General features: G+C 66.2%; 1 protein-coding gene across 4 annotated transcripts; it reads right to left on the bottom strand.

Annotated features, from left to right (window-relative positions):
- Positions 1-285: 285 nt before the first annotated feature.
- Positions 286-26,508, bottom strand: SYT7 (synaptotagmin 7). 4 transcript variants are annotated; one of them, XM_030970445.1, is made up of 13 exons: positions 26,392-26,508; positions 16,042-16,145; positions 13,902-13,981; positions 12,496-12,627; positions 11,701-11,916; positions 9,064-9,435; positions 7,246-7,371; positions 4,877-5,012; positions 4,193-4,463; positions 3,697-3,866; positions 3,170-3,284; positions 2,890-3,089; positions 286-2,069 (listed from the first exon to the last, which is right to left on the bottom strand). In XM_030970445.1, the coding sequence occupies exons 1-13, from the start codon at positions 26,492-26,494 to the stop codon at positions 1,965-1,967; spliced, it is 2,130 nt and encodes a 709-aa protein (XP_030826305.1). In that variant the 5' UTR covers positions 26,495-26,508; the 3' UTR covers positions 286-1,964. The 4 variants fall into 4 exon arrangements, with proteins under 4 accessions (XP_030826305.1, XP_030826306.1, XP_030826307.1 ...); XM_030970446.1 differs by lacking the exons at positions 7,246-7,371; positions 9,064-9,435; XM_030970447.1 differs by lacking the exons at positions 7,246-7,371; positions 9,064-9,435; positions 11,701-11,916.
- Positions 26,509-27,674: the final 1,166 nt, after the last annotated feature.

Raw genomic sequence — 27,674 nt, 5'->3', positions numbered from 1 at the left:
GGCTCCAAGCAGGCTGCGGGGGTCAGTGCTGTTTCTGAAGCCCCCATGGGGATCCCAGTCCTAGCAGGAACCCAGAGTTTTGGGGGGATACTCAGTGATGGGTGGGATAATACTGTGGGAATGCTCAGGGCTGGGAGGGATAATGCTGGGGGGGGATGCTCAGCGCTGGGGGGTTGCCCCCCCAACTCAACTGTGGTGCTCACCCACGTGTGGTGCCCCCATTCCCACCCCAGGATCCACCCCCTGCATTCCTCCCATCCCACAGATGACTCACGCTGGCAGTTACTGACTGTCCTTTATTACTGAGAGCAGGGGCTGCCTCCAGAAAACGAGGGGCCCCACTCCCCAAAAATAGGATTCTTCAAAGGAGATGCCCTGACCCGTGCGCCCCATCCTTGGCATCGCCAGCCGGGCACCCCCCGCTCCAGCCGCTCCTCAGCCAGGCTGGGCCAGGCTCTTTATTGGATTTTTTATCTTTTTTTTTTCCCTTTTTTAAAATTTTTTTTAAATTTTTTTGTCCTGTTTTTCTTTATTTTACACACCAGTTGGATGTTACCGTCACATGAAGAAGAGAGAACCTGAACAAGATCACGGCTACGAGCTCTAGAGTTAAAAATGAACACACAAACCCCCGGGGAGCCCGACCGCGGACGAGGAATCCAGCCTGGAAAAGCGGGGTGCCCGAGGGGCTGTGGGGGGCACCCGGCTTGGCACAGCCCTGGCCCTGCCACCTCTTCCCCAGGCATGTAAGTCTCTTCTTTTATGTTAAAAAAAGAGAGAATATGACAAAAATACAAATGTCCCTAAAAGCGTTGTTATTACTGTAATAGCAGTATTATGACTTCTCTCCAGATTGTCCAAAATTGTCTAAATTGGGGCTGTGGGAGCTGCTGGGAGCCAAGGTTGCCACGGGGGGAGCAGGAAGACTGAGGATGATCTGGTGTCTGCCACGGAGAGCCACCACCGACCCCCTTGTCACCCCTGAGGGGGGGGCTCCCAGGTGGGTCTGTCCCTGTTTTTGGGGGTCCCAGGGAGTGGAGTGGGAAGGGGTCTGGCGTGTGCATCCCAGGGCTCCGTGGGGATGCTGCTGCTGGCACTGATCCTGCCAGGCTGGCTGTCCCAAGGAATGCCACCAGCCCAGGGAATGTCACCTGCCCTCGATGGGGACAACAGCGCTCGCTCCACCCTTTATCCCCAGGGGTGGGCACGGAGCTCCCGGGGCAGCCCCGGCGCCCGCATCAGCCCGGCTGGAAGGGGACCCTGTGGAGCTCTGCATTCCCCCGAGGGGCCCCTTCCAGCCCGGGCTGGGGGGGAGGGCAGGACCGGGGTCCCCAGGGCGGCTTAGGGCCCCCCCGCTCCCGCCGAAACCCAAGACGGAGGTAAAGCATCGAACCCGGCTGAAGGCAGTGCACGAAGGAGCCCGCTTTGGATAAGGAACTGTGTCATGGCTTCCGATCCCAGGAAAAGGGGCTGTCCCCTCCCCTCGGTGTCCCCCGCCCGCCCCGGGAGACTCGAGGGGGGCGCGGGGGGAGGAGGTGGGGCAGGGGGGCTCCGTGGCTCCGCTGGCGGCTCCGAGAGGTTTTATGGAGCTGAAAGGGGAGGGAGGAGGGTCCCTCTTGCACCCGCAGCCTGACCCCCTGAAATGGAGGGGGGGGCGAGGCCGGGGAGGGGCCGAGGGGCTCCGGGAGCGGGGCTGGAAGCACTCGCAGAAGTCCTGCCCGGTGGTGGGAATAGGGATGGGGGGGACATCGCTTCTGGCACCTCCTCGGCCGGGGCTGGGGGCGGCTCCGCACCCCCCGCACCCCAGGGAGAGGCGAACCCGGGGGCTCGGGGGGGCTCCGTCCCCGTCCTCCCGCAGGGTTCCCGCGAGCCAGGCCGCTGTCCCGCCGGCCCCTGGCCGGGAGCGCCGCGGGAAGGGGCTGGGAGCTGGGAAGGGGGACCCCGAGCCCACGGTCCGGGGGCGCTCAGGCCTTCAGCTGGTGCCACTGTGCCACCGCCTGCCGCGGGCGGGCGATCATGTCCTTCCAGTGCTTCACCTCGCCGGGACCGCTCTTCCAGGACAGGTAAATCTGCGGGAAACGCATCCCTGGAGCCACCACGGCCTCTCCATCCCCACCCATCCCGCTGCCCGGCGCTGACGCCTTCACCCCCAAACTGCTCCAGCCCCGCTTTTCCGGGCTCGGCACGGGGCCGGGCTATTTTTATCCCGCAGTTTTCCATATGGCACCGCGGAAAAGCGCGTGTGCCAGCTCTCACTGCTGCTGCTGCTTCTGCCACCTCGGGGAGCCGGTGCCACGGCTCCGCGGATCGTCGCGGAGAGCCGGGATGGAGCCGAGCTCGCTGCTAATTATGCGATCAAAAGTGATTAGCGAGCCTCAGGCTACGGTGGGGTTTTAACGGAGAGTGGGATATAATGGCCACTGCCTGTCCATCCCTGGAATCAGGCTCTTGGATGTGCCCACACTGGGGACACTGCCACCTCCGCCCCTGCCCGGCAGCCCGCGGCGCTGATCCGGGGATTTATTTAATGGATTTATCCCAACTGCTGAGTCGTCCCGACCCCAGCGCGGCGTTTGGGGATCACGGATGGGGATTATGGCGCTCGTTTGTCATCGTTGCGCTAATGATGAGCTGGGTGATTTCATGGATAATTCCACCGCTCCCGTCCCCGGGAGTAATCCCAGCGAGTGGGATCCATCCCGGTGTGGCTCCCCATGCTCCATCCCTCCATCCCTGCCTTTCTGGGAGAGCTCCGGCCCTCTGTGGCCATGGCACACAGCACGAGGGGTTCACAGCACGCTCCGCACTGGAGATGGCACCAGGCACTGGCAGCCCCAGGTCTGGCTGTCCCCGATTCCCACCTGGGTGTCCCTCAGGCATGTCACCCACCTTGCCAATGACGTCATTGCGGCTCAGCCTGTCCTTGTCCATGACAGTGATGACGATGGTGGTCTCGCGCAGCCGCTCCGTGGGGATGTCGAAGGCGAAGGACTCGTTGAAGACGGGGTTCAGGCACCTCTTCATCACCACCGTCTTCTTCTTCTCCACCCGCTTGTCCTTGTACATCAGCCACACCTTCACGTAGGGATCTGGCAGGAGAGGAGCCGCTCTCAGCCCCGGATGGGAGCCAGGGAATGCTGCCCGGGATCAGGGCCAGCCCGTGCCATACCTGAGGTGCCCCCGATGTCCATGGCTTTGAGGTTCCTTGCCTTGATGATGTTTACCACGATGGAATTGGCTGAGGGATTGTAGCACAGTGACAGCAGCAGCTCCCTGCGGCTTCCCTGCAGGACACACATGTTCCCTGAGGACACCTATGCCCCCCAGAGCTCCTCTGTGGGAGCTGGGTGCTGGCACGGGACCCCCGCCAGAGCAGCCCAAGGGTGCGGTTTGGGAAGGCACAGAAAATCAGGGCAGGGCAGGAGGAAATGGGGCTGCCCCCAGTGGGACATTTTCTGGTCTTGCTGGAGGCAGAAGAGGGAAAAAACTTTCATTTTAGGTCTACCTGAAACAGTTTGATTTGACCCAAAATGAGACTTTGGGCTACTTAATTTAAAATTTGGGAAGAGAAAAATCTCCATCAGATGTTGAAGCAGAAAATGTCCCTGTTGGGATGGGGAGTGGTCCTGTTGGGACACTGCAGGGACAGGGAGTCACCTCCCCTCCCCAGGGGGATGAGGGGGTCCAGGGCCTTACACTGCCATCACTGCAGGGCTTCAGGTCCTTCCAGAAGGTCTGCATCTGGGTCAGGTCCACCTTGTTGAGAGGGATGGACACCTCTCCAATGGGATCATTGCGGCTGAAGCGGTCGTAGTCCAGGACCTGGAGGTACAGCACCCGCTGCACCACCTTCTCATAGGGGAACCCTGTGACACAGATGGAAAAGCCAAAGGAGATGAGGAGCAGTTCCAGGACTACTCCACCCTTCCTGGGCTGGTGGCAGGACCCTGGCACCAGGCAGAGGATGGGGAGCAGCCCACGGTACAAGGAGCTGCTGCCACATTAATTCCCACACCTGCACCCACCCATGGGGGTATGGAACCTTCCAAACCTTCCCCTACATCCCCTTTATGGGATGCACATCCAGCCTGGCCTCAGTGGCTTGGCCAACCCATCGCATCACTCGAGCTGAGCTGAACCCCAGGAGGCTCCGCTCCCACCCTGATCCCCTCCAGCCCATCCCAATCCATACCTTCAAAGAGGAAGGTCTCATTCCAGTGCGGGTTGAGGTTCTTCCTCTTGACCTTGGTCTCCAGCTTGTGCTTCTTGTCGGGGAGCAGGTAGATCTTGACGAAGGGGTCGCTGGTGCCGCTGAAGTCCTTGGCCGGCAGCTCCTGCGCCTTCATGATCTTCACGGTCAGGGTGGACTCCTGGAAGTTGTAGCCGACGCTGAACTGGATGCGGCCCAGGTTCTCCCGGCTGACGCCTTCGTGGCCCTCGTCATCCTCGGAGCCCGGGGAGAGCTGCGGGAGGGGGGCAGAGGAGGGGGGTGAGCGCAGAGCTGGGGACTGGCGGGGACCCGACCCCCGTCCCCCAGACCCCAGCCCCGCCAGCTGTCAGGGGACATCAGCCTCTGCCCGGCTTCCCGCTGCCCCCACCGCGTCCGACGGCTCCTGGCTCGGCGCCACTCGTCCCGTGGAACGGGAGCTCCAATTAGCCAAATTCCTCCTGACAGCGCATCCCTCACGTGTCCAGCACTGCTCGCTCCCTCGTGCCAGCCTGGGGCACACATCCGCGGCGCGTCGGCTCGGCCGACGGGGACTTGGCACAGCGGGCAGGGACGTGCCGGAGCGCTTGTGGATGGCGCGGGGAAGAGCTGGGAGGGCTGGACACTGAGCATGGAGACCCCCAAACCCAGCGCACCCCACCCACCCACCATGAGCATCTCGCTGGTCAGGGAGTTGACCAGGTCGGAGACGGAGGAGTGCGGCTCCGTCTTGCGGTCGGACTCATCGTGCGGCGGCTGCCCCGGTGCCGGTGCCGCATTCCCAGCCTTCCCAGCAGCCGGCAACCTGCGGGAAGAGAGGCCTTGGAGGAGAGGGGCCGGGAGCCGAGGGCGAGACAGCAAGGGGCTTCCCGGGTGCCCTCTGCCAGTGGATACTGAGCCAGCAATGGACGCTGCTGGGACACGCGGTGGCTGCAGCCCGCCAGCATCCCGGCCCTGTCCCAGAGCCAGCTGGTGGCCTGGCACCTGTAGGGCACGGCAGCAGGTCCCCCTGGCCACGTCCCACGGCGATGGCAGGGACAGCGTGGTCCCCACAGCACCCACGGCTCTGGCTGCTCCTCACACACCAACACCCTCCTTAACCCGATGGGTGCCAGGCACCCACGGGTGCTCCACGTGGGCTCGCTGCCCCCTGCCCCATTTCGCACCCCTGGAATCACTGTCCTGGCTGTCCCCACACACGGTGGCTCCCAGGCACAGTGCCGGGCAGGGTGGGCAGCTGGGAGCGGTGGGAGGCAGACGGACAGAGCAGCGATGGAGACAAGCGGGAATGTGCCGAGGCCACGCTGCCACGAGGCACAGGGACAACGGGACACAGGTGCGTGGCGGAGGGGACAGGCAGCCCGGGATGCTCCCAACCCCCCGCCACGGTTCCTGTCCGAGCTGGGACACGGTGACAAACCACCAGACGGACCGAGAGGCGCAGGGACACACGGGAAGCCACAACATGCCACGGACACACGCCACCACGCCAAGCACACGCAGACGCACGGGGAGGGGACATGGGGGGGCGATGGGAACACCCACACGCACACACGGGATGGCACCCAGAAAGGACCGGAGAGGCCGAGGCAGCTGGAGAGGCAAAATCAGGTTAAAACCAGGGAAAATGAAGGTGAAGGAGCCGGCGGCGCGGCCGCTGAGCGAGGAGGCGCCGGTGGAGCCGGGAATGCCGGCGGAGGTCACGGATAGCGGGAGAGAGAGCGGGAGAGAGCAAAAGAAAGGAGGAGCAGCGTCGTCCAGCGCCGGCCTGCCGGGAGGGAATGGGAGAGAGGAGCGGGGAGGGTGGACGGACAGACGGAGTCGCCGGGACAGGAGACACGCCGAGGCTGGAGCCGCCGGGGACAGGCTGGAAGGAAGAAGCTGCGAAACAGGGATGGAGGAGATGTTTTGAGGAAGAAGAGCGGGTGGTCGGCAGCGTCGTGGGGCGGGAGAGAGCCGAGGCTGCCGGAGCGCGTCCCCTCCGCCGGCTGATCCCGCCGCGTCCTGCGGGGTCCAGGGAACCAGGAGCGGGAGGGATGGAGGTGGGGAGTGCCATGCACGTGCTGGGATGGGGTTTGGGAGCAGGGAGCTGCGGCAAGCGGGAAGCAGGCAGCGGGGTCTTGCGGCACAGCCACCCACCCGCCGTGTCCCACGTCCCCGTCCCCTCGGCACGGGGCAGCCGGCGGCCGGCACGGGCTGCCGGTGCTCCCGGCGGGGACCGGCTGCGCAGCGCGACGCCGGGGAGGGAAGTGCTAAAAGATGGAGCGAAACCAAGCGGAGCAGGGTAAAAATAGCCGGCGGGCGAGAACGGTGCCAGTTCATCCGCACGCCGAGCACACGGGGAGGCAGCGCCCGCCGGCTTCACACCTCCTCCCCGCTCCGGAGGGGATGAACACCCGCTGCCGGCGGCGCACGGACCCTCTGCCTCTGCCAGCCAGCGCCGTGGCCGCGGCCGGGCGCCGGTGCCGGCGCTGGATGCGCTGCCGAGCCTGCGGCGCGCCGGGAATGCGGGAGCAGCCGGGGGCGAGGGGCTGTGCCGTGCTGGAGGAGAACGGGGGTACGGCGTCCTCCCGGCCTGTGGCTCTCGCTCTGCCCCCCTGCCACCGCAGCGGTGTCCCCGGTCCCCGGGGGAGCTGCCCATCCCGCCGGGATGGAGGTGGCAGCAGCGTGTCGGGATGGAACGCGGCTCAGCCCATGCGACATCGCTCGGGGGGTATCCCCCGTGCCCCCCTGTCCCTGAGCGTGTCCCCCGCCCCCCTTCCCCGCATGCAGCCAGGGCCGGAAAGGGCAGGAGGGGGAGGAAGGAGGGAGGAGGGAGGAGGAAGGGATGGGGGTCCTCTCGGTGCCGCTGCTCCAGAGGCAGAACCGCGGGTGCCGGTGCCGGGGAGAGCTCAGACGTCCCGGTGCCCGCTGGGCCACCCTGTGCCGCTCCAACCTTCGCGCTCCACGAGGCCAGCCTCCTCCTCCTCCTCCTCCTCCACCCTGGGTGAGGCCCTCGTCTCCTCCTCCTGCGGGACTGGCCTCGTCCTCGCTCATACCTCTTGTCCCCCTGAGCGTTCGCCTGGTTCGGCTGCGTCCCAGCGGGTTGCAGGTCGGGAATATTGGCAAAGTCATCTTGCTCTGAGAGTCCCAGAACCAGGGATAGCACCACCATCCGGCCTTCCCTGCCCGGGCGGCCCCGCCGGCAGCGGGAGAGAGAGAGAAAGAGAGAGGAGAACACAGCGTGAGGCAGGGAACCGGCAGGAGCCGGCGGCGTCCCGCGGACCCCCGGCGGCGAGGGGACCCCGGCTCTCCCCGCCGGCTCCTGCGAGGTGACGGCGGCCGGGATGGGCGCACAGGGCTGCGGGGAGAAAGGCGCCGGCTCCAGGGAGCCCGGCAGGCGTGGATACCCGCGCTGCCCCTCTCCTCCACCGGTCCGGGCAGGGAGGGTGCCAAAATCCTGATGAAAGGGGGGAAAAGATGCCTGGGGGGGCTGGGAATGAGGGAGAGCGTGACAGGAGTGAGGTGCCAGCATCATTCCATGGAGGAAGGGATTGGCGGTGCCATGGCCAGGCTCTTTGACCTCCCCGGGTCTGTAACTGCATTTACGCCGCGGCGCCGGGGAGGGTGAACGGGGTGAAAGAGCGAAAGAAGAATCGATGGATGGGGAAAGAGGCGGTGGGGAATGACAGCGGCTCCTCCGCTGGGAAGCGGCGCTGACTCGGCACGTCTGGGCTCTGCGGCTGCTCCCTCTCCGCCAAGTCAGGCTGGAACCAGCACCGGCGCTGGGTAAACAGGGAGAACGTGACCCTCGGGATGGCTGGTGAGCCGCAGCTCCACATCGGGAAGCCGGGAAATGGAGCTGGGAGGAAGCTGGGAGAGCGGAGAGGGGATGGTGGGCAGTGCACCCCAGGGTGCCTGGAGGAAGGTTCAGCCCTCTCACCACAGCGGGATGGGCACCCAAATTTATGTGTGTCTCATCTAATCCTGATGCAGGAAGTGTCAGCTCACGGAGGGCAGGGTCAGTCCTGCATCCCCCTCCAAGTGCCACCAGCCTGCAGAAAGCAAAGCTGGGACCTCAGCATTCCATTTTCCAGGATGCCGGGGGCAAACAGCGGCCAGGGAGGAGCTGGAGAATCCAAGGGAAGATGGAGCCGGGGGCCCAGCTCTGCAGAGGAGGGACAATGTCATGTGCCGAGACAGGGTGACAACACGGGACTCGGATTAGTCCCCGGGGTTTGATGCTGGAAATCCAGCGCCAATGGAGGAGATGGGGTTAAGGCGGATTAGAGATCCCACGGCTCCTCTGGCTGGGAATGACATCGGGGCTCAACTCACGGTCACCCGGCACGGGGGACTCTGCCACCCGCACCGTGACAACTCGGGACAACGTCCCTCCCTGGGGACCTCACTGGTGGCCGTCGCTGGGGATGGAAGGGGATAGCCAGGAATGTGGCAAAGCTCACTGAGAAAGGGTACGAGCCCTTCCCTGAGCCCCCGTGAGCCGGGGGGGACATGGACCTTCCCAAGGGCCAGGGGCAGCGTGTCCCCGAGGGGGTGACAGATGAGCGGCCGTGCCGGGGCAAGTAAAGGAGCCGAGGAGAGAGGGATGAGCAGAAGGAAGGAGTAGAGGAGAGAGGGAGGGAGAGAGGGCTCTAGAGAGGGATGAGCAGAGGGGGATGGAGAGGGAATGGAGAGAGCAAAGGAGCAGAGGAGAGCAATGGACAGAGGGGTGGAGAGAGCAAAAGAGCGGAAGGACAGAGCAGTGATGGAGAGTGATGGAGCAGAGAGAGCAAAGGAGGGGAAGGGATGGAGAGAGGAGTGGACGGGGGTGGAGAGGAGAATGCAGAGGGCAGTGATGGCGAACGCACACTTACAGGAAGGACTTCATGTCCAAGCCGCGGTTGCGGATTTGCCCCACCACGTGGTCCCAGCTGCCGGGGTTGGAGCGGCTCCTGCCCCCGGCCATCCGTTGCTTGGAGCCGGCGGCCGTGCCCTGGCGCGCCGGGCCGCCGCCGCGGGAGCCCCGGGAGTTGGCGGCGGCGGCGGAGGAGCCGCTGTGGGCCTGGAGGTGGCCCAGGCTCTGGCTGGTGGTGGGCTGGCTGTGGTTGGCGCGCTGGTGCTGGCTCAGGGGCTGCTGCAGACTTTGCTGGCGCACGAGCGTGCGGGGCCTCTGGAATTTGGGATCGCCTGCTGAGGTGGGGATATACTCAAGGGTAGTGGCTGTGGACAGGGTGGAGTCCTCGAAACTTAGGGAGAGGAAGGGTAGAGGAGAGGAGAGAAAGGAGAAGAAGGTGAAGGGGCAAAATTGGAGGAAGGAAAAGAAGAGAGTTAGAGAGAAGATGCCCCAGCGCAGGGAGCGCTCCGGCGGGAGCCAGCGAGGGCAGCGCCCGGATCCTCCGCCCCTCGCCCGCGGCTCGGCCCTGCCGGCGGCGCGGGGGGCTCGGGCCGCCACCATCCTGCCTCCCGGGGGGCTCGCCAGGGCCGGATGCCCACCCGCTCCCGCGGCCGCCGCTCCGCCAGCGCCTTCCCAGCACGCCGGCCGACCTGCTCTGCGGGATAATTAGGCTGCTGCGGGGAGGCAAATCCCGTGGCGCCCGCTCACGTGCTGCCAGCCAGCCCATCCCAGCGTCCCAGTCCCTCCCAGTCCAGCCCAGCGCCCAGCAGCGGCGCCGCGGGGGCTCGGCGTCCCTGCCCCTCCGTGCTGCACGCTGCGGGAAGGGAGGAATCCCGCAGCGCCGCGGCGGGGGCCGAACCCCCGCGGTGGTGACATTCCAGCGAGGCGTCCCCAGGGCCAAGCCAGGCTCCAACCGGGGCGGGAGATCATGGGGTTGGGGGATACGGACGCAGCTCTGGTGGGACGCAGAGCCCGGAGCGGACGGGCCTCGTGTGGGCGGCGGAGCGGAGAGAGCAGCGGGATGCCCCAAGGAAGCGGCGCTGGCCATGCAGCACATGCGTGGCGCTGCCCATGCAGCCGCGCCGGATTGCCCACGGCAGCCTGGGAAGCTCGTGGCCACGAGATCAGGGGAGGAAAATCCTCCCGGGGCCACCGCCTGGCACCGAGGAGTGGCCTGGGGCAGCAGCCCCGGACCCTGTCCCCGTCAGGGGCGAAGCTGTGCCATCGTGCAGTGCCAGCAGCGGGGACAGAGGAGGAGCGGGGAGGGATAGACAGCTCCAAAAAAAAAAAAAAAAAAAAAAAAGGAGGTGAAGAAAGAGCGAAAGGTGGGAGAAAGAGAGAGAGGAGGGAAGGGAGTGGAGAGGAGCGGAGAGCTGGGATGGACGGAGCCCCACGTCTGGGGCCAAAGGCACTGCCCGGACGCTGCCGCCCCCCCCACCTCCGCGCTGCCGCCGACCTCCTTTCGTTTTCCTATCGAATCCTAAATTAGTTCAATTTACAACCTCTCAGTCACAGGAAACTAAATCTGGCTCCTGTCGGCCCCGCGCCAGCTGGAGGCGCGAGCTCCTCCAGCGCTGTGCCAGGCGGCGCCGCGCCCTGCCCGTGCCCGCATGGATCCCCTGGCACCGGCACCGCCGGACCCTCGGCACGGGCCCCCGGGCACCCCAACCCCGGCGGCGCTGCGCCAGGGGGATGCTGGAAAGCGGGGTGCCCCGCCACGTCCCCTTAACCCTGCCCTTGCCGCCTTGCTGCATCCCATCCGTCTGTCCGGATTCCCAGCGGGGGGACGGCTGAAGGCTGCGCCGCTCCCGCTTTTCCTCGCCTTTCTTTCCCTCCTGCTTCCCAGCGCCCGACTGGAGCGCAGCAGCCTCACGCCGAATGGGCGGTGTCACCGAGGTGTCCCGGAGTGCCCGGGATCCCCCGGCTGCCGCATCCCAGCACGGAGAACCGGAGCAGAGACCGGGAACGCCGGACGGAGCCCACAGCCGGCGCGCCCCCGTCACCCCCGCCAGAGGCACGGCGCTGCCAGCAGTGAAGGGTCTCGCCGAGACCCCCACCCCGGCCTGGAGCCCCGCAGAGCCTGGCAGAGCTCGGATTTTCCCTAAATCCCTAAAGTTCCGGACTTTCCTCAACTTTTCTCGGCATCAGGTGGTGGTGCCGGCGCCGGGTCCGGTGGATGTGCCGGGGGCCAGGGGAGCGCACGGGAGGGAAGATGGAAGATGCCACACACTGTCCCTGATTGTCCCTGAGGGATGGGAGCGTGGGACAGCACCTCCTGCCTTTGGGACACCACCGAGGTGGCGCTGCCTGCCCTGAGAAGCCGAGCTGTGAATGCTGAGCCGCTTCCCACCGGGATTGGGCAGGGCCACCCTCAGCGCTGGGGACAGCGCCCAAAGGCGCTGCTCCTGCCCGGCCGCCTCCTGCGCTGCCCCTGAGCCCAAACACCGCTGGGAGAACGGGAAACGCCTCCTCTCCCTCGGCACGGCGGTCCTGGGGACCTGTTGGCGGCCCCGGGGACCTGTCGGTGTCCCCCATCCAAGCGCATCCTCAACGGGGAGCGGGCCCCGGGCCTGCCGGCCGTGGCCGTGCCGTGCCGGACCGTGCCGTGCTCACTCACTTGGACAGGCTGAGCTTCCCTGCGGCCAAGTGGCTCTGCACCGTGTGCCAGCGGCCCCGTGCCGCCTTTCCAGCTCCGGGCTCGCTGTGGGCGGACACGCTGCTCCTCATTCCATCCTCGCCGAGCCGCTGCTTGTCCCCGGGCCGGCCGTCGCGGTCCCCGGACAGCCCGGCGGCGGCCGACGCCGTCAGTTTGGCCCCTGATAACAGAGAGCCACTGGGCCGGGCCGGCGGCCGGACCCCCCCAGACAGACATGAAAGGAGCCGGACGGACACACGGATGGACGTGGAAAACGTGGGGAGCCGTCGGGGAATGAGGGGAGGGCGACAGAGCCGGAGGGGGCAGACGGACAAGAGACGGACAGACAGACAGAGAGAGAAAGAGAGACATCAGCACTGCAAAAAAAAAAAAAAAAAAAAAGGGGAGTCCTGGCCGCGGGGTGCGAGGGGGCCTCGGCAAAACATCCAAGAGAAAGGGCGGAGGAGGGAAAGGGCTCGGGAAGGAGGGTCCCGCTCGCCGGCAGCCCAGCCCCGGGGGGACCCGTCCCCGCGCCGAGGGGGTGCCCCCAACGCGCAACCCCGTCCTGGAGGGAAATCCCGGCCGGCCCCGGGAATGCGGGAAGGAGGGGTTGCTCGTCTCCATGGGACGGCCCATGGGGTGGCGTGCAGGGAGCCCGGGAGCAAGAGGAGGAGGAGAAGGAGGAGGGAAAGGGGGAGGAAGAGGAGGAGGAGGAAGGCGAGTGGGTGCTGCCCATATACTCACTACACGGAGCAAACTCGGTAAGGAGAGACTCACTTGAGGGAAAGGCGCGGATCACCGTACGGAGCGTAAGGAGAAATGTTTAGGATAAACTCCTTGGGAGGGTAGGAGCTCCATTTCTGCTGCACTGTGTTGTCATTGTTATTCCAAAAGTCTCTGTCTAGATCGCTACAGCGGCCGGATTCCGGGGGAGAAAGAAAAGGGAAATACAAGAGAGAGAAGCTGAATTCCTGCGAGAGAGAAGGAAAAGCAGCCCTCCGCCCCCGGAGCGCCAGGATCCTGCGGAGAGAGACAGGGAGCCCACCCCTCGGACACCAACACACACACACACGCACACACGGGCACGGACAGAAGGATGGATGGAAGGATGGGAAGAGCTGCGGAGAGACAGGAGCGGGCGGCTCCACCGGCTGGGAAGGAGAGAAGGATGTGGGGGGTGACGGAGGCGTAGGCGAGTGCGGTGCCTGCACGGCATTCCCAGATGTGTGTCCGTGCGCCCTCGGGCACGCGTGTCCGTGTGTCCTCGTGTGTCCTCGCCTGCTCACCAGCCGGCTCCTGGAAGCGCTTGGTTAACCCTGACAGTGCTGCGTGTTGGGGACCCTTCCGGATCCCTTCCCTTGGAGACTCTTCTCTTCCAGATCCCTTCCCTTCCAGATTCTTCCAGATCCCTTCCCTTGTGGATCCCTTCCCATGGAACCAGCCTGCTGCCAGCACCTCCTGGCTCTGGGAAGCCACTGGAGCTGCGTGCCAGGGGTTGGGGGACCCAGCAGCTCCCCGCTGGTGCTGGGAGACTGGAAAAGCCCCCAGTGCCCACCTGCAGCTCCGGGTTGATCCCAGATGTATGGAATGTGCTGGAGTTTGGGAAAGATGCCCATGCCATGACATGGGGTGGGATGCGCCTTCCTCTCTGTTCCCAGCTCATCCTGGTTGGCTGGGAGCAGCCATCCAGGTGCCTCTGCACCCTGATAACACCTAGGCCAGCCATGGGAGGAAGTTTTCCATAGGCTTATTCCAGGCAGGAGCTTTTTCCCTCCTGGTGGTTCAGCTCCCTCCTCCCTGCAGGCCTGCGGAGGGTGTGGAGAGGCAGTGCTGGATCTGGGATGCCCAGGAGAACGCCCTCAGCTTCCAGCCTCCACTCCCTACCCAGAACCATGGAATGCCCCAACTCGGCTCTCCTTTCTCCATGGAATGCCCAGGGAATGCAGAGCCGCTCCAGCCCCACCGGGCAGAGCTCAGAATCCACACCCAGGCGCGGAGCATCCCTGGGAACGCCCACGCCGACGTTCCCGTGACTCCATCATGCCCACGGCTCAGTGGGATACACGGGGATGCTGGAGACACCCACCAGCTCTCCCAGTCTCCCCTGGAGGAAGCCCCTCTCCCACCGGGAGAAGGGATGGCCACCTCTGTCCGTCCTCTCCCCCCCCATTCCTGGCACCTACTTGATGGTTTTCTTTTCGCTGCGGCCTCGGCTGGAATCCGGAGTTCCCACAGTCTCCAGGGAAGTCTTGTAACGCTTTCCCTGTGGAAAAGACAGGAGAGAGGGATCAGGGGGTCGCAGAGGACCCCTGGAGTATCCCAGTGGAAGATGGGAGCTGCCACCACTTAGAGAATTTGACCTGGATTTTGCCCTTTCCCTTATGGTCTCCAGGCTCCATCCCACCCATCCAAGCAGCAAAATTCCCAACGGCTCCATCCCTTGGTCCCTGGGGTCTCATGCCCTGCCTCACCCCAAGGACAGCACGGCCACAGCCACCAGCATCCCATTCCATGGCCTCACTGGGAAGGAGTGGATAATTTTAGGCCTAATTGGGCCTGAATTAATTGAGTTCACCTTTCCCAGCGCCAGGGAAGTGCTGCCATAGGATAATGAAGCTGGAGCTGGCTCCAAACTGGGGCTGGTAATCAGGGCACTCCGGCAGGTTCCGAGCGCTGCTCTGAGCCAGGGTGGGCGGGAGCCAATTAATGCCAATTATCCAACAATTGGGAGCGAGGATGCTCCATGCAGTGCCAGGTGGATGAGGTTGTATGGGAACAGCTGCTGGAGCAGGATGGGGTGGAGAACCAGCCCTTCCATCCCACTGTCCTGGATCTCAGGAGGCAGGCCTGGCCACGCCTGCCCATGGAATGGGAATGCTTCTCCTTTCTCCTTCTTCCCAGCCTCTTCATATCCACATGGAGCCATCTCCTTGGCTTGCTGGGACACCTGGACCCTCAGCACAGTGTCCTTGGGCAGCCATGGGCTAATCCTGCCAGGAACTGCAGGGGAACACCTGGACCTCCTTGGATACCCATGGACTAATCTAATCCTGCTGGGAGTTGTAGGGATGTTTGAACTTGGATGCCCATGGACTAATCCTGCCAGGAGCTGCAGAGGAACACCTGGACCCTCTTGGATTCCCAAGGGCTAATCCTGCCAGGAGCTGCAGGGGTGTTGGATCTCCTCGGATGCCCAAGGGCTGATGCTGCTGGGAGCTGCAGGGAAACACACCTGGGCCTCCTTGGATTCACATTGGCTAATCCTGCCAGGAACTGTTGGATCTCCTTGAATGCCCAAGGGCTGATGCTGCCGGAAGCTGCAGGGGAACACCTGGCCTTCCTTGGATGCCCCTGGGCTAATCCCACCGGGAAGCACGAGGGTGCCTCACCTCGCTGGATGCTCAGAGGCCATCCCAGAGGGAATCATCCCCCAGTCCTGTGCTCATCCGTGTCCCCAGCTGCTGCGGCTCGGGGCTCCTGGGGACACGGCCGCGGTGGCCGCGTGGGCAGGGCCGGAGCCGGCCGGGCTTGGCCGTCATTCCCACACAGCCGCTCCAGCTCCGGGCGCTCTCGAGGGCCGGTCGGGATGCGCCTTCCCGGCCAATTCACACTCCTTTGTTCCTCTGCCAGCTCCAGCCTCCTCCTTTCCAGAGCTTTTTCCTCTCTCTCCCCATCCCCTGCGCGGCACCTGGAAGGGCCCTCCCGCTGCCCCACCGCCCTGCGGACCCCCTCTCCCATTCCCAAGGGAATGCTGCCTTCCCACGGCTGGGGGTGGGCATCTCCCCGGCGGGAAGCGCCGCTGCCATCGCAGCACTTGACCCAGATTCGATTCCGATGGCGAAGGAAACGTGGCCGAGCACGTCCTGCTCCCGGGAGAGGAGGAGGAGGAGGAGGAGGAGGAGGAGGAGGAGGAAGGGAGCGCTGTCCCAAGCCCCCGGTGGCAGTCGGGGAGGGAAGGAGGGATGCACAGCGGGTGGCAGGGACGGCTCACGGCACCAGGCGCTGCCAGGCAAGGGCTGGCCGCCTTCCCACGGGGCTTTTCCAGGCAGGAGCGTGCCCAGCAGGACAGGGGCCAGCTCGTTCCGGCTCGTCACCAATATATATCCATATATTTGGAAACTTCCCTTTGTGCCACACAAACAGTTTCGCCCAAACATTTCATTAGCACATCCGGAAAAGCCCAAATAAAAGCTGCAGCCGGCAGCTCCGGGGAGCTGCCTCCGCTTGGCTGCTGCTGCCCTAGAAGAGGGAATCGCCCCCTGGCCGGCGGCACGGGGGCCGCGCCGGGACGCCAGGGAGGCGGGAGGGAAGGCGGACACTCACCATTTTCCGCTGGCACCACTGGCAGATCCCGCAGAGGACGATGGTGACGCTAAGGCTGACGGTGATGATGGCTGAGACCAGGAGGACGTCGCGGGAGGGGGTCCCTGGGGGGAGCAGAGCACAAAGCGGGGGTCAGACCTGAATCCTGGGGTGTCCCTGGCGTGCGCCGGGGCACAGGGAGGGAAAGCACAGGGAATGTGGTCCAACGGGCTCCAACTCCATTCTGCAGTGTCCCGCCACGGGCCGCCCCCTTGGCTTCTGGCGAGTGTGTCCTGGGGGAATCCGGCCTGAGCACTTCCCGGCCTGAGCACTTCCCGGGAGCTCAGGTTGGATCTTTAATCCCCACTGGCACCCTGGGAGCGCCGGCAAAGGCCGCGGCCGCTGCTTTGTGGGCCAATCCCACTTGGATTCATCCCAAATGGCAGTGCAGACCCACTCCTCCCCAGCCAGGCCTTGGGGACAACCTTGAGGACCCCAAAAACATGGGAAAGACCCATCAACCGTATCCAACACTTCTGCTCACACTCCCAGCATGCAGAATGACCACAGTGGGATGAGAATGCGGACCCAAGGCGGCTCGGAGGGGTCCAGTGGGACCCCAAACCGGCTCAGCTTTGTCTCCAGGCAGGACCCCCAGCACAGCATCCCTGTGGACGCTCCGCCTCCCGCCGTGCCCGCCGGGATGGGATTGTCCGTGGCGGGAGCCGCAGCTGGCGGCGGCAGGCGGCGAGGCCGGAGCAGCGCCGGGAGCAGCGGTGCTGCAGTATAAATATTAAACAATAAATGTTAATAATTAATTCGCCCGCAGACCTTGTTATTGTAACGAAAATTCCCGGCGGCTCCGAGGCCGGGGTGAGTCAGAGTGGACCGGGAGGGGGGATCAGGGCTCTGGAATCGCCCCCGGCACGTGCCGAGGCACCCGCAGCTCCCACACCCCCGCTGGAATGCCACGAGGAAAGGGGGTGGTGGCCGTGAAGGGGAGATTTGTGACAATTCCTTGAGCGGGAGATGAGGGTGGCACGCGGTGGGGGTGGTTTTGGGGACAGGTCCCCCCTGCAGCACCCGCGCTCTCTCCATCCAAAGGCAGCTCCTCCATCGCTCCCGGATCACGAGGAGCCTGTGTATAAAACTCACATAGCAACTGTTGCCTAGGAGGGAATTTGGGACCAGCCCTTAATTTCCAACATTTATAAACCCCGGCTGGATAAGCTGCCGGGGGAATGGGAAGCAGCCGGCGCGGCCGGAGAGCTCCGGGCGCCCCTCCTCGGCTGCGACCCCGAGCAGTTCAAGCGGCGCCGGGCCGTGCCGGGCGGGCTGGGAATTGGGGTGAGCTCTCCTTGCCCCGCCGCTCGGTGCTCCCTGCTCCAGCCCGGGAACACCGTGACCCCTCTGGCTCAGCCCGGAGCTCCCACAGATCCTTCGGTCCGCGCTGGGTCAGGCTCATCCTCAAATTAATCTGGAGAGAGGGAATCAAAGGAGAAGGCGAGGGAAGGGGTGGGCGCTGCGGTGGCCACCACGGCCGTGGCGGTGTCTGGAGAGGGCCATCAGCGAGCGCCGGTCCCCGGGGCCAAATTCCCCGTGCCAAGGTGGCACCACCCCCCGAACCTGGCGTCACCCCGCGATCCTGATGGATTCACCGGCGGGATCCTGCCTGGGGGGCTCCAGGGGTGTCCCTGTGCACGGGGCGGGTCCGGCCCTTCCCGGTGGGATCACGCCGTGTCCCCAGGGCGGGGGGAGCGATTCCGGCCCCCAGGCTGCGCCGCCCTCAGCGTGACTTAAATGACTCGTTTTCCAGGCAATTAGCGCTCGATTAATTAAAGACTCGGAGCCGCTCGGAGTTCCTGGCTCGTCCCCAGCCCTGGGGCGCGGTGCGGGGGTCCCTGTGCCGGGCGGGATGCGCGGCACGGGATGCCCTGGGGCGGGTGGATCCAGGGGGGACGCGGGGAGCTGCCTGGCACCGGGACACAGCCCCGGGAGCGGGGGACAAGGTGAAAACGCGACGCTTGTTTACGCCGCCGCTGGCCCTCCTTCCCTGCCGCTCTCCATAAATCTCCGCGGCTGCCAGCGCGGATCCAGGCGGGAGCATGGAGACGGCTGGGAGGGACTTGGGGGTCCACGGCCATGGGGTCCCAAATCCCAGCGGCCCTTCACTGGTCCTGCCTCATCCCGAGGGCGCAGTGAGGGGGGCAGGAGGCGGAGAGCACACGTCGCTCCTCGCAGGGATCGAGGTCCCAATCCCGTCCCACGTGCTGGCAGAGCAGGGGATGCTGCGGAGGCTGGGATGGAAGGGGGTGGAACATCCCTGCGGCTCTTTCATCAGGATTCAATGCCACTTGACGGGATATAATTCCACTTTTCCAGGCCGGTATTGATGAGGGGATTACCTGCCTCCTTAGCGCCGCAGCTCTCCAGCGTGGGATTTGTGCTGCGTGAGCCAGGGAGGTAGGGTCCCTGTTCCAGGGGGAGAGGGCTCTGGATGCAGGCAGAGGGTCCTCATGTGAGGGAAGAGGGTCCCTGTGCCAGGGGAGACAGTTGTGGATTCGGGGGAAGGGTCTCCATGGCAGATGTAGGACAAGCAGGGAGCTCCCTGCACCCTTCACAGTGCCCACTTCGGACTGGGAGATGGGGAATGTCTGGGAGACAGGGATGCGGTCACGTGCCTATCCTCCTTTATCCGCCGCTCCTGCCGCCTCGGGATTAGCTGCCTCCGGAGCACGAGCGAGCTCTGGCCTTTATGGATGTGAAGGAACACTTCAAACCCGACCCCGGCACAAGGAGAGGTGCGGAGATCCAAGAGGGATTAGTCCTCTCCAGCGGCGTGTGAGATGCACCCGGGGCTGGGAAGAGCTGCCAGCGCCGACGGATCCCACACACGGCTCAGCTCTGGCGTGTGCGGGAATGGTGGGTGAGGGAGCCATGGCACAGCCCATTCCTGGGACACCCAGAAGTGTCCCTGAGCATCCCAGTGGCCCTGGGCATCCTGGTAGCTCTGGGCATCCTGGTGTCCCCGTGCATCCTGGTGATCCTGTGCATCTTGGTGGCCTTGGGCATCCCAGTGATCCTGCATATCCCAGGATCCCTGTGCATCCCAGTGGCCCCGGGCATCTTGGTGTCCCTGGGCACCTTGATTGTCCTGGGCATCCTGGTGAACCTGTGCATCTTGATTGCCCTGGGCATCCTAGTGATCCTGTGCATCTTGGTGGCCTTGGGCATCCCAATGATCCTGCATATCCCAGCATCCCTGTGCATCCCGGTGTCCCTGGGCATCCTGGTGTCCCTGTGCATCCTGATGCATCCCAGTGATCATCACTGGGCTTCCCAGTGATCCTGTGCATCCTGGTGGCCTTGGGCATCCCAGTGATCCTGTACATCCCAGCATCCCTGGGTTTCCCAGTGATCCTGTACTTCTGGGTAGACTTGTCCATCCCTGTGAGCCTGCACATCCCAGCGTCCATGTGTGTCCTGGCAGCCATGGGCAACCTGGTGGCCTCGAGCATCCTGGTGGCCCTGGGCAACCCAGTGTCCCTGAACATCTTGGTAGTCCTGGGCATCCCAGTGATCCTGTGGATCTTGGTGTCCCTGTGCATCCCGGTGTCCCTGTGCAGTCCAGCAGCCAGGGACACCTTGGTGGCTTCGTGCTGCTGGTGGCCCTGTGCACGCTCAGCTCCAGGGCAGGCATCGCTGGGGCCCATCAGGCTCATGGGAAGCTCCACCCATTTCCCCCCAATTCCCTGTTTCCCTGCGCCTATCCCAGGATTCAGACCCACCACTTCCAGCCAAAGCCCACGGCCCTGGAGCAAGGCTGGGAAGGCAAAGCCCCTGCAAGGGGCATCCAGGGATGGTTCCAGCTCTCCCAAACAATAACTCCTGCACAGGATGGAGAGGCTGGAATCTCCACGGAGTGCCAGAGGCTTTGGATGAGCAAAGGCTTTGGAACAAGCCTCACACCTGTGGCACCACGGCTGGAACCGACCTCTCTGCAGGTGTCCCAGTGAGGATGGCCCAGTCCAGGCTCTCAGGGCCACATTTTTGGATCCAGACTCCGAAATTCCCAGCTTTTGTGGACACTCCCTCGCTGCTGCTCAGTATTGCAGCCCCATCTCCTGGAGCATCCTCCCACTCACCCTGTTCCAGCGGCGAGATCCATGGATGCCAAGCACCCTGGGGGAAAATCAAAGCTGTGGGGAGCCCCCCCAGGCCAGGCTCCCGCCGAGCTCCCTGGAAGTGGTGATCAAAGCCGACATCCACAGCTCCACACGGAGAAACGGCTCCATGTGCCAAGCCGCCAAACCGGCAGCGGAAACGCGTGCATTCCCGGGAAAAGGGCAGCGGGAGAAGGTGCCAAGCGAGCAGCGCGTCCCCCCGCCCCCCTCCCCAACATTCCACCGTGCGCCGCCGCCGTGGTGGTGGCGAGCTGCGGAGCCGGAGCGGGATGTGACGCCGAGCCTGGACGGGGATGGTGGTGCCGGGGAGGAGCCGCGGGATGGGAAGGGACAGGGCAGGAATGCGGCGTCGGAGCAGCCCCTCGTGCTGCCGGGCTGCGGGGCCACACGGCACCGAGCGAGGTGGCCGCGTTGTCACGCCGGGGCTCCCCAGATGCTGCCTTCCTGGCGCCAGGCCATTAATTCCTCCTCTTCTCCTCCTCCCACTCATTTGCTTGATATTTCCCAAACCTCTTATTTTTAGGATGCAGCTGAAAAGCTGTGAATTTGCAGCTTTCGCTCCTGTGCAGGATCCCGGGCGTGGGGCGGGGGGGAGCCGGCCCGGACCCCCTCGGGCACAGCAGGAACGTGGAATCCAAGCCCTTGGCACAGGGAGAGGAGAAGGGATGGGCACGGAGGGGGACGAGGCTCTGCTGCCATCCCTGGTAACAACCCAGTGGGCATTTTGGGAATGCTGCGAGCCAGGCTTGGCGTGTCACGTGGAAGAGCTGGAGGGCTGGGCCAGCTGGGCCCGGCGGTGCCACCTGCCCACGTGCTCCCGGGGGCTCTGGAGATGTGAGGGATCATTGGAAGCCCCACGGCCATGCCGCTGCCCGGCAGGATCCTGGGGTGAGCCTCGGGGGAGAGGAGCGGTGCCACAGCTCAGCGCCCCAGGCGTGCTCTGGGCGGGAACGGGCGTCTGCTCCCCATCTGTCTGTCTATCCGTGCGTCCCCCTCTCCAACACATCCATCAATTTCTCCATCCATCCATCCATCCGTCCATCCATCCCTCGTACACATCTGCCTCTCCATCCAGCCATCTGTCCATCCCCCGGAGCTGTCAATCCGGCCGGCTCTGCCTCCCCCACGCCGAGCTGCCAGTCCTGGGGGGCTTCGGGTGGCAGAACCCACCAACACCGGCCCCACCACGGGGGGCTGGCGCAGGTGAACGCCATCCCAAAACACTGCACAGCTCTGGCCAGATGCTCCCAGGCATCCCCTGTTCCCACCAGCTGCCTTGCATGGATGGGTCCCTCCTGTGTCCCCTCCAGCCCTGATGCCACCCGTCCCTGCTCTGCGACCACGGCAAGCAGGAGCCGGGCATGGAGGGAGAATTTGGCAAGGGAAGGCGCTCCTTCCCTGGTGCCGGGCTATTTTTGGCCGAGGATTTCCGGAGAGCCGTGTGGTTTCTCTGCCTCGTGGTCCCCACCGTTCCTCTCTTCCTGAGGAGCACCCAGACCTCCGGAGCCCCCTCTGCTCTGGCAGTTTGCATCCAGCCCCATCCCCATCCCCATCCCCATCCCCATCCCCATCCCCATCCCCATCCCCATCCCCATCCCCATCCCCATCCCCATCCCAATCCCCATCCCAGCCCCAGCTCCCCAGAGGACACCGCTGATCCCCTGGCCAGGCTGGTGCTCCACGTTATCCCTGCTCCCAAACGAGCCCTCGGGCATCACTCCCCACCCTGGAGTCACCCCAGCCCCCCGTCCCTTGGCGCAGGATGCTCTCCTGGCGCTGGCAGCGGGCACGGAGGAGCGGCCTGGGCTCTCATCCCGAGTGGCACTGCCAGCTCTCGCGCCGTCGCCACTTAGCCTCTCGCCCCGGGGCTCTCCATCATTCCCGAGCCCTTCGGGTGACAGCAGGAGAGAGGGAAGGCAGAGAGCCAGCGGCTCGCAGGGAACAAGGCCGGGCAGGCTTCTCGCAGCCCATGCCGGCTCCAGGAGCCCCCCGCTGGCTTCCCCAGCTCCCTGATTCCCCGCGGGCAGTGCCCCCCAGTCACGTCACCCGGGACACACGTGCTGTGACAGCAAGGCCACCGTGGGGACAGGGTTCCCGCGGGGAGTTCAGGGATGGGGGATGCTCAGGGTCGGCCACAGCCCTCAGAGCCGGGGGCTGGAGGTGCTGGGAGAGGAAGAGGAGGGTTGGAGGGGAGCACATGGAAAGATGGAGAAACGCAGCTCGGAGGGAGGAGGCAGAGGAGGGGAATGAAGGGCCGAGGAAGGCCCCAGAGGAAGGACTGGGGACTCAGATATGGGAAGGTGCCCGGGCTTGGTGAGGGTGGCGGAAATCCTCCAGGAGAGCCTGATCCCGGCGCTGCATCCTCCAGGGACACCCGGGCAGGGTCATCCATGGGGCAGCAGGGATGGTCATCCATGGTGGAGCGGGGACAGGACCCATCGCCCCCCGCAGCCACCAGTGTCCCACAGCCCCATCCGCAGGGGAAGAGCCGCTCACGCCGCCTTCCCTGGACACCCGGAACCCCCGGGCTGCATCCCGCGGGCTGTGCCCCCCTCGGAGGGCCGGGAGCGGGGCTGCTGCGCTGCGCTGTCCCTCCGCCGCCGCGCCGGCTCCGTCCCCGCCGGCGCGACCGCTTCCCTTCAAACCTCATTAACTCCCCCCAAGGTGACCCTCTCCCTCCTGCAGCCAGGCCCGGGGACGCCAGGAGGGGACGGGGCGCTGGGGGGACACCCGGGGCGGGCAGGCGGGCGCGGAGCCTCCCGTGCCACAGCCGAGCTGGCACCCACAGGGATGGGGATGCTCCGCTTGGCGCATCCCAGCCCGCCGCCCCCCCACGCCCAGCCCGGCCCCGCACGGTCCCCCAGGCCCCCCGGCAGCCACAGCCAGGGGGGTCCGGCCCCCTGCTCCACGCTGGGGCTCTGCCCATCATCCCCGCGCTCCGGCGGCTCTCCGGGAGCCGTTCCCTCGCCGGATCCATCCATAATGGATATTGTAGCTGAGCCCCCGGGGGCCGGGGGGTGGCAGCGATATTATCTGCATCTGTCTTCATTCCCCGCTCCCCCCCTCCTTCCTCGGCAGGCGGAAAAGCCGCGAGATCAGGCGCTGGAAAAGCCGCCTCCAGCTCCTCTGCTGCTCCTCGGAGTCAGGGGGGATCAGCGAGACCTCCCTGCCAGATCCCCCGCCCGGCGGGGAGCCCCCCAATCCTTGTCCTTGCTGTGGCCCAGCCGTGCTCAGGGGGGTCCTGGGACACGCCAGGGCGGGTGTGGGGAGGCTGAAAGGGTTGGAATTGTTGGCGGCCGCTGGGAGCAAGGAACGCCCACCGTGGGGGGCTCGGCATCCGCGTGGACCCCCCACCGCCAGGGAAAATGGGATGGAGCCGCCGTGGGGGACAAAGGGCCGGGGTGAGGCCGCGGGGGATGCTCCGAGACGCCGGCGGGAGCCTCCCTCGGGCTGGAGCGGAGGGGCTGGCTGGGAGGGGGACCCCAGAGCGGGGGTCCCGGTGGGTCGGGGGCTCCCGCTCCGTGCGGGCACCGTGCGGGACGCGAGGCTGCAGCAGGTGCCCGGCTGCCGGCGAGGCCCGTGCGCTGCCATCCCTGCGCTCTTTGTCTGCCTTCCCGCCCGTCACGCTCCCTCATCCCGCTCGCAGCCCCTCCGCCGGCCCCCGCCTCGCTCCTCGCCCTGTGCCGGCTCCTCCCGAGCCCCGGGGAGCTGCTCCCACGGCCCCGCCAGCACCAGGGGCTCCATCGCCCGCTCCGAGGCGGTGCGGGGGGAAAACAGGCAGCTGCTGCCTGGTTATTGATTCACCACCTCCAGCCGCCGCGCGGCTCGGCTCGGAAGGCTTCCAGCCGGGAAAGATGGGGACGTGGGGAGCAGGGCCCCCGGCACCCGCTCGCTGCTGCGCTGTGATGGAGCCCTGGGGACGCGAATGTCACCCCAGAGGGGACAGCTGGTGCCAGCAGCGGGGACAGGGATGGGGTGCGGGGAGTCTGGCAGGGACAGGGGAGCTGTCCGGTGTGCCCAAAGCAAGGGGGACGCTGTCCCTGTGGCACAGAGGGCACCTTTGCGGGCAGCCCCAAGCTCTGCCTGGCGCTTGGACGCGGGTCTCCTGACGCATGGTTCGGGGGTCTCCCAGCAGCACAGCCCCCTGCGGCTCCCCAAAAATGCCTCCAGCTGGCGGGAGCCGCTTTGGGAAGCGCCTCAGCTTGATCCCAATTCCCAACACCCTTCGCCAGGCAAGACCAGAGTCCCTCGGGCGTCTCCAACCCCAGAACCAGACCCCCCCAGCAGCACCTCCGGGCTCCAGTTACCCCCCAGATCCATTTTCCCCTGGGCAGCAAAGTTTCCCGAATTTCCCGGCATCTTCTCCCCCCATGACACGCAGCCAGCTCTGGGGGCCGCAGCCACTGTCCCCGCACGGTGACACGGAGCAGGGGACGAGGAGGACGAGGCTGGTGCCACCTCGGGCGGCGTTTTGGGGGAACAACAGGCACTGCTTCACCCCGGGATGCGGCTTGGCTGGCTCTTCCCAAATCCTGCGGGGGTGTGAGATGACAGCACCCCTTCAGCCTCCACCAGGGTGGGGGACAGACCCGGCACCCCGTCAGCAGCACGCCTGGAAAATCCGGGCAAGGTGGGAACCCGCAGGGAAGCAGGCAGTGGCAGGGCGCCTGCACAGGTGTGCGCACCCCAGCACCCCACGGCTCCACAGCCGCCGCCCGTGACGTGGGAAAACTCCCACGTGACGGGAGCCCCGGGAGCCGGGGAGCACGGGATTTGGGAAGCGGGGAGAGGGGCTCTGTCCCCCCAAATCCGGCAGCTCGAGCTCTGCCCTGGGAGCCTCCAGCCTGCCAAGCAGAGCTGGCCATGGCACAAGCAGCCGTCAGTGGCCCACCGGCCAACGACGGGGACATCTGGCAGGGACAAGGGGGACAAACTGGGGGCAGGTGCAAAGTTTGGAGGGGGAACAAAGCAGGAGCAAATCTCGGGCACCGGGAGGGAAGGGCAGCCCTGTCAGGCTGCTGCCGGCGGGGACAGGCTGGCGTCCCCCCTGTGCCACCCCCCCCCGGGTGACCTTGGGCCAAGCCGTGCCGTGCCGCGCTCCGGGCATCCCTGCGGGGTCGCGGTGGCCCGGGATGGAGCCGCTCCCGGTGGGAGCGCTCAGCCCGCGGGCAGGCGCAAAGTTCCCCTCGAAGGCAGCTCGGCCGGAGCCGCCAACTCCCGGGCAGCGGTGACGCCGTCACCTGCCGAGGGTGACAGCGCGTGGCGCGCCCCAGCCCGCCGGATCCCGCAGGCCTGGCACCTGCAGCTCTCCCCGGCGGCGCCCGCTGTCCCCGCGTCCCCGCCGGCACGTCCCCACGCCACCGCAGGACACGCCGTCCTTCTGCCCGCTCCCCGGGCCCCGGGACACGGCCGGGGACGGCCGCCAGGCCCCGCTGATCCGCATCGCTCCGGCGGCATCGCTGTGTCTCCGCACCGGGCTCGAGCACCCCCAAAACGTCCCCGCCAGCGTCCCAGATTCCCCGGTGCGGGGCCGACTGCTGCCTTCCCAGCATGAGCTCAGCAAATCCGCGGCGGAGAAAGCCCCTTCCCCAGCCGCCCACCCCCGCGTGTCCCGGTGTCATTCCGGAGGTGCAGCAGGACGGGGCAGGGGGACCCCCAGAAGGACGGAGGGGGCGGCAGGTGAGGAGCAGGGATGTGCTGAGCGCTGGATGCTGGTCTGGATGGCGGGATTTGGGGCTCTCCCGGGGGTCCGGGGGTTTGCTGGGGATCTGGGGAGCGGGATGCTGCCCCCGGGGCTTGGGGTGTCCCGGGGGGGATGCGGGGCTCCAGCAGTTCCGCAGGGTGAGGAGAGGGGGGATGTGCTGGGTGTTTGTCTGGGCGCCGGCGCCCAGCGGGATTTGGGGCTCGCCCCGTGTTTTTTGGGGGGCTGGGGAGCAGGATGCTGCCCGCGGGGGCTGGGGTGTCGCCGGGCGGGGGGTGTCGGTGGCTCCGGCAGCTCCGCAGCGCGGTGACAGCGGCGGCGGTGACTTTCTCCCCAAACTACCGTAACTCCCGGGGAGGCGCGGGGGGAAGCGGGCAGCGGCCACGGCGGATCCCCGGGGGGGCGGCGAGCGGTCGGCCACCCCCGGTGCGTGTCCCCGCGTCCTGCGTGTGTCCGTCCCCCCCTCCCCGGCGGCCCGGGGCTCACCTGCGCTGGCAGCCTCCGGGTGCAGGTACATGCTGGCGGGCGGCGGCGGGGCGCGGCGGGGCGGCGGGCGGCGGCTGCCCGGTGCAGCGGGGCCGCGGCTCATCAGACGGCGGCGGAGGCGGCGGCGGGAGGGGGCGGCGGGGCGGGGGGCGGCGGCGGGGCGGCGGGGGCCCGCATGCGGCGGCGGGGGGCCGGGAGCCCCGCGGAGCCCGTGCTGGCCGCCCGCTGCTGCGGGGTGCGCGCGTGTGCGGGTGCGTGTGCGGGTGCGTGTGCGGGTGTGTGCGGGTGCGTGTGCCGCGCGATCCTGCATCCACTTGCTGCTCGCTGCTGGCGGGATTGGAAACTGCAGCCGCCGGGAAGGGAGGAGGGAGCGGAGCGGCGCGGGGGGGGGCGGGGGGTTCGGGATGTGCACGGAGAGAGGGGGACACGCGTGAGGTGGTGACACCGCCCGCGGTGACGCCCCCGCGGGCCCGCACTGACGGCAGCGGTAACGCGGCCGCGGGGCCGCGAACCTCCCGGATCCACGCGTCGCAGCAGCGTGGGGAGGGGGACACGCGTGGCAGGGGCAGGGACGGGCGGGCTGGCGCAGGGGTGGCACACAGGACCGCCCGCCAGTGTTCTCAGGGTGGCGTGCCCTGGGAAGGCCGAGCCCGCCCCGGGTCCCCCCGCACACGCGTGGGGCAGCGCGCGGGACCCCTCCGGGCCCCCGCAGGCTCCGTGTGCCGCGCTCCGGCGGGAGCCAGGCCGGGTTTTGGCGGGGCCGGGGCGCGGCGGGCGCTGCCGGGGCACTGCGGGCGCGGCGGGCGCTGCGGGCGCCGAAAAACACGGAGTGGATTTCACGGAGCTCGCTCCCGCTATGCCCCACACCGCCGCGCAAAGGCAATTCCCGGCGAATTCCTGCCCCTCCAACCGGGCTCCAGGAGCGCTGGCCTGAGGGCTCCTGGGGTGCGAGGGAGCGCGGCCGAGGAGGAGACCCTGCTGATGCAGGATGTGCCCATGGATGGAAGAGGCAGTCGGGGGAAAGATGATGGAGATCGGGGGCTTTCTCCTGGAACTGGGAACTGTGCTGGCTCCTGCTTTCTGCTGGGGTGAAGGGATCAGAGATTTATCCCAGGATGGGGTGATGAGGTCAGAGACTCATCCCAGGATGGGGCAATGGGGCTGCGACACTGTCAGGACTAGTGGGAACCTCCAGAGGCAGAGCCCAACCTGGCCTTGTGGAATGGAATTCGGACCAGATGACCTTTAAAGGTCCCTTCCAACCCAAACTGCTGGGAATCAGC

The sequence above is a fragment of the Camarhynchus parvulus genome, unplaced genomic scaffold, assembly GCF_901933205.1.
Source record: "Camarhynchus parvulus unplaced genomic scaffold, STF_HiC, whole genome shotgun sequence".
Classification (NCBI taxonomy): Eukaryota; Metazoa; Chordata; class Aves; order Passeriformes; family Thraupidae; genus Camarhynchus; species Camarhynchus parvulus.
This window is presented reverse-complemented; position numbering and strand designations above follow the sequence as displayed.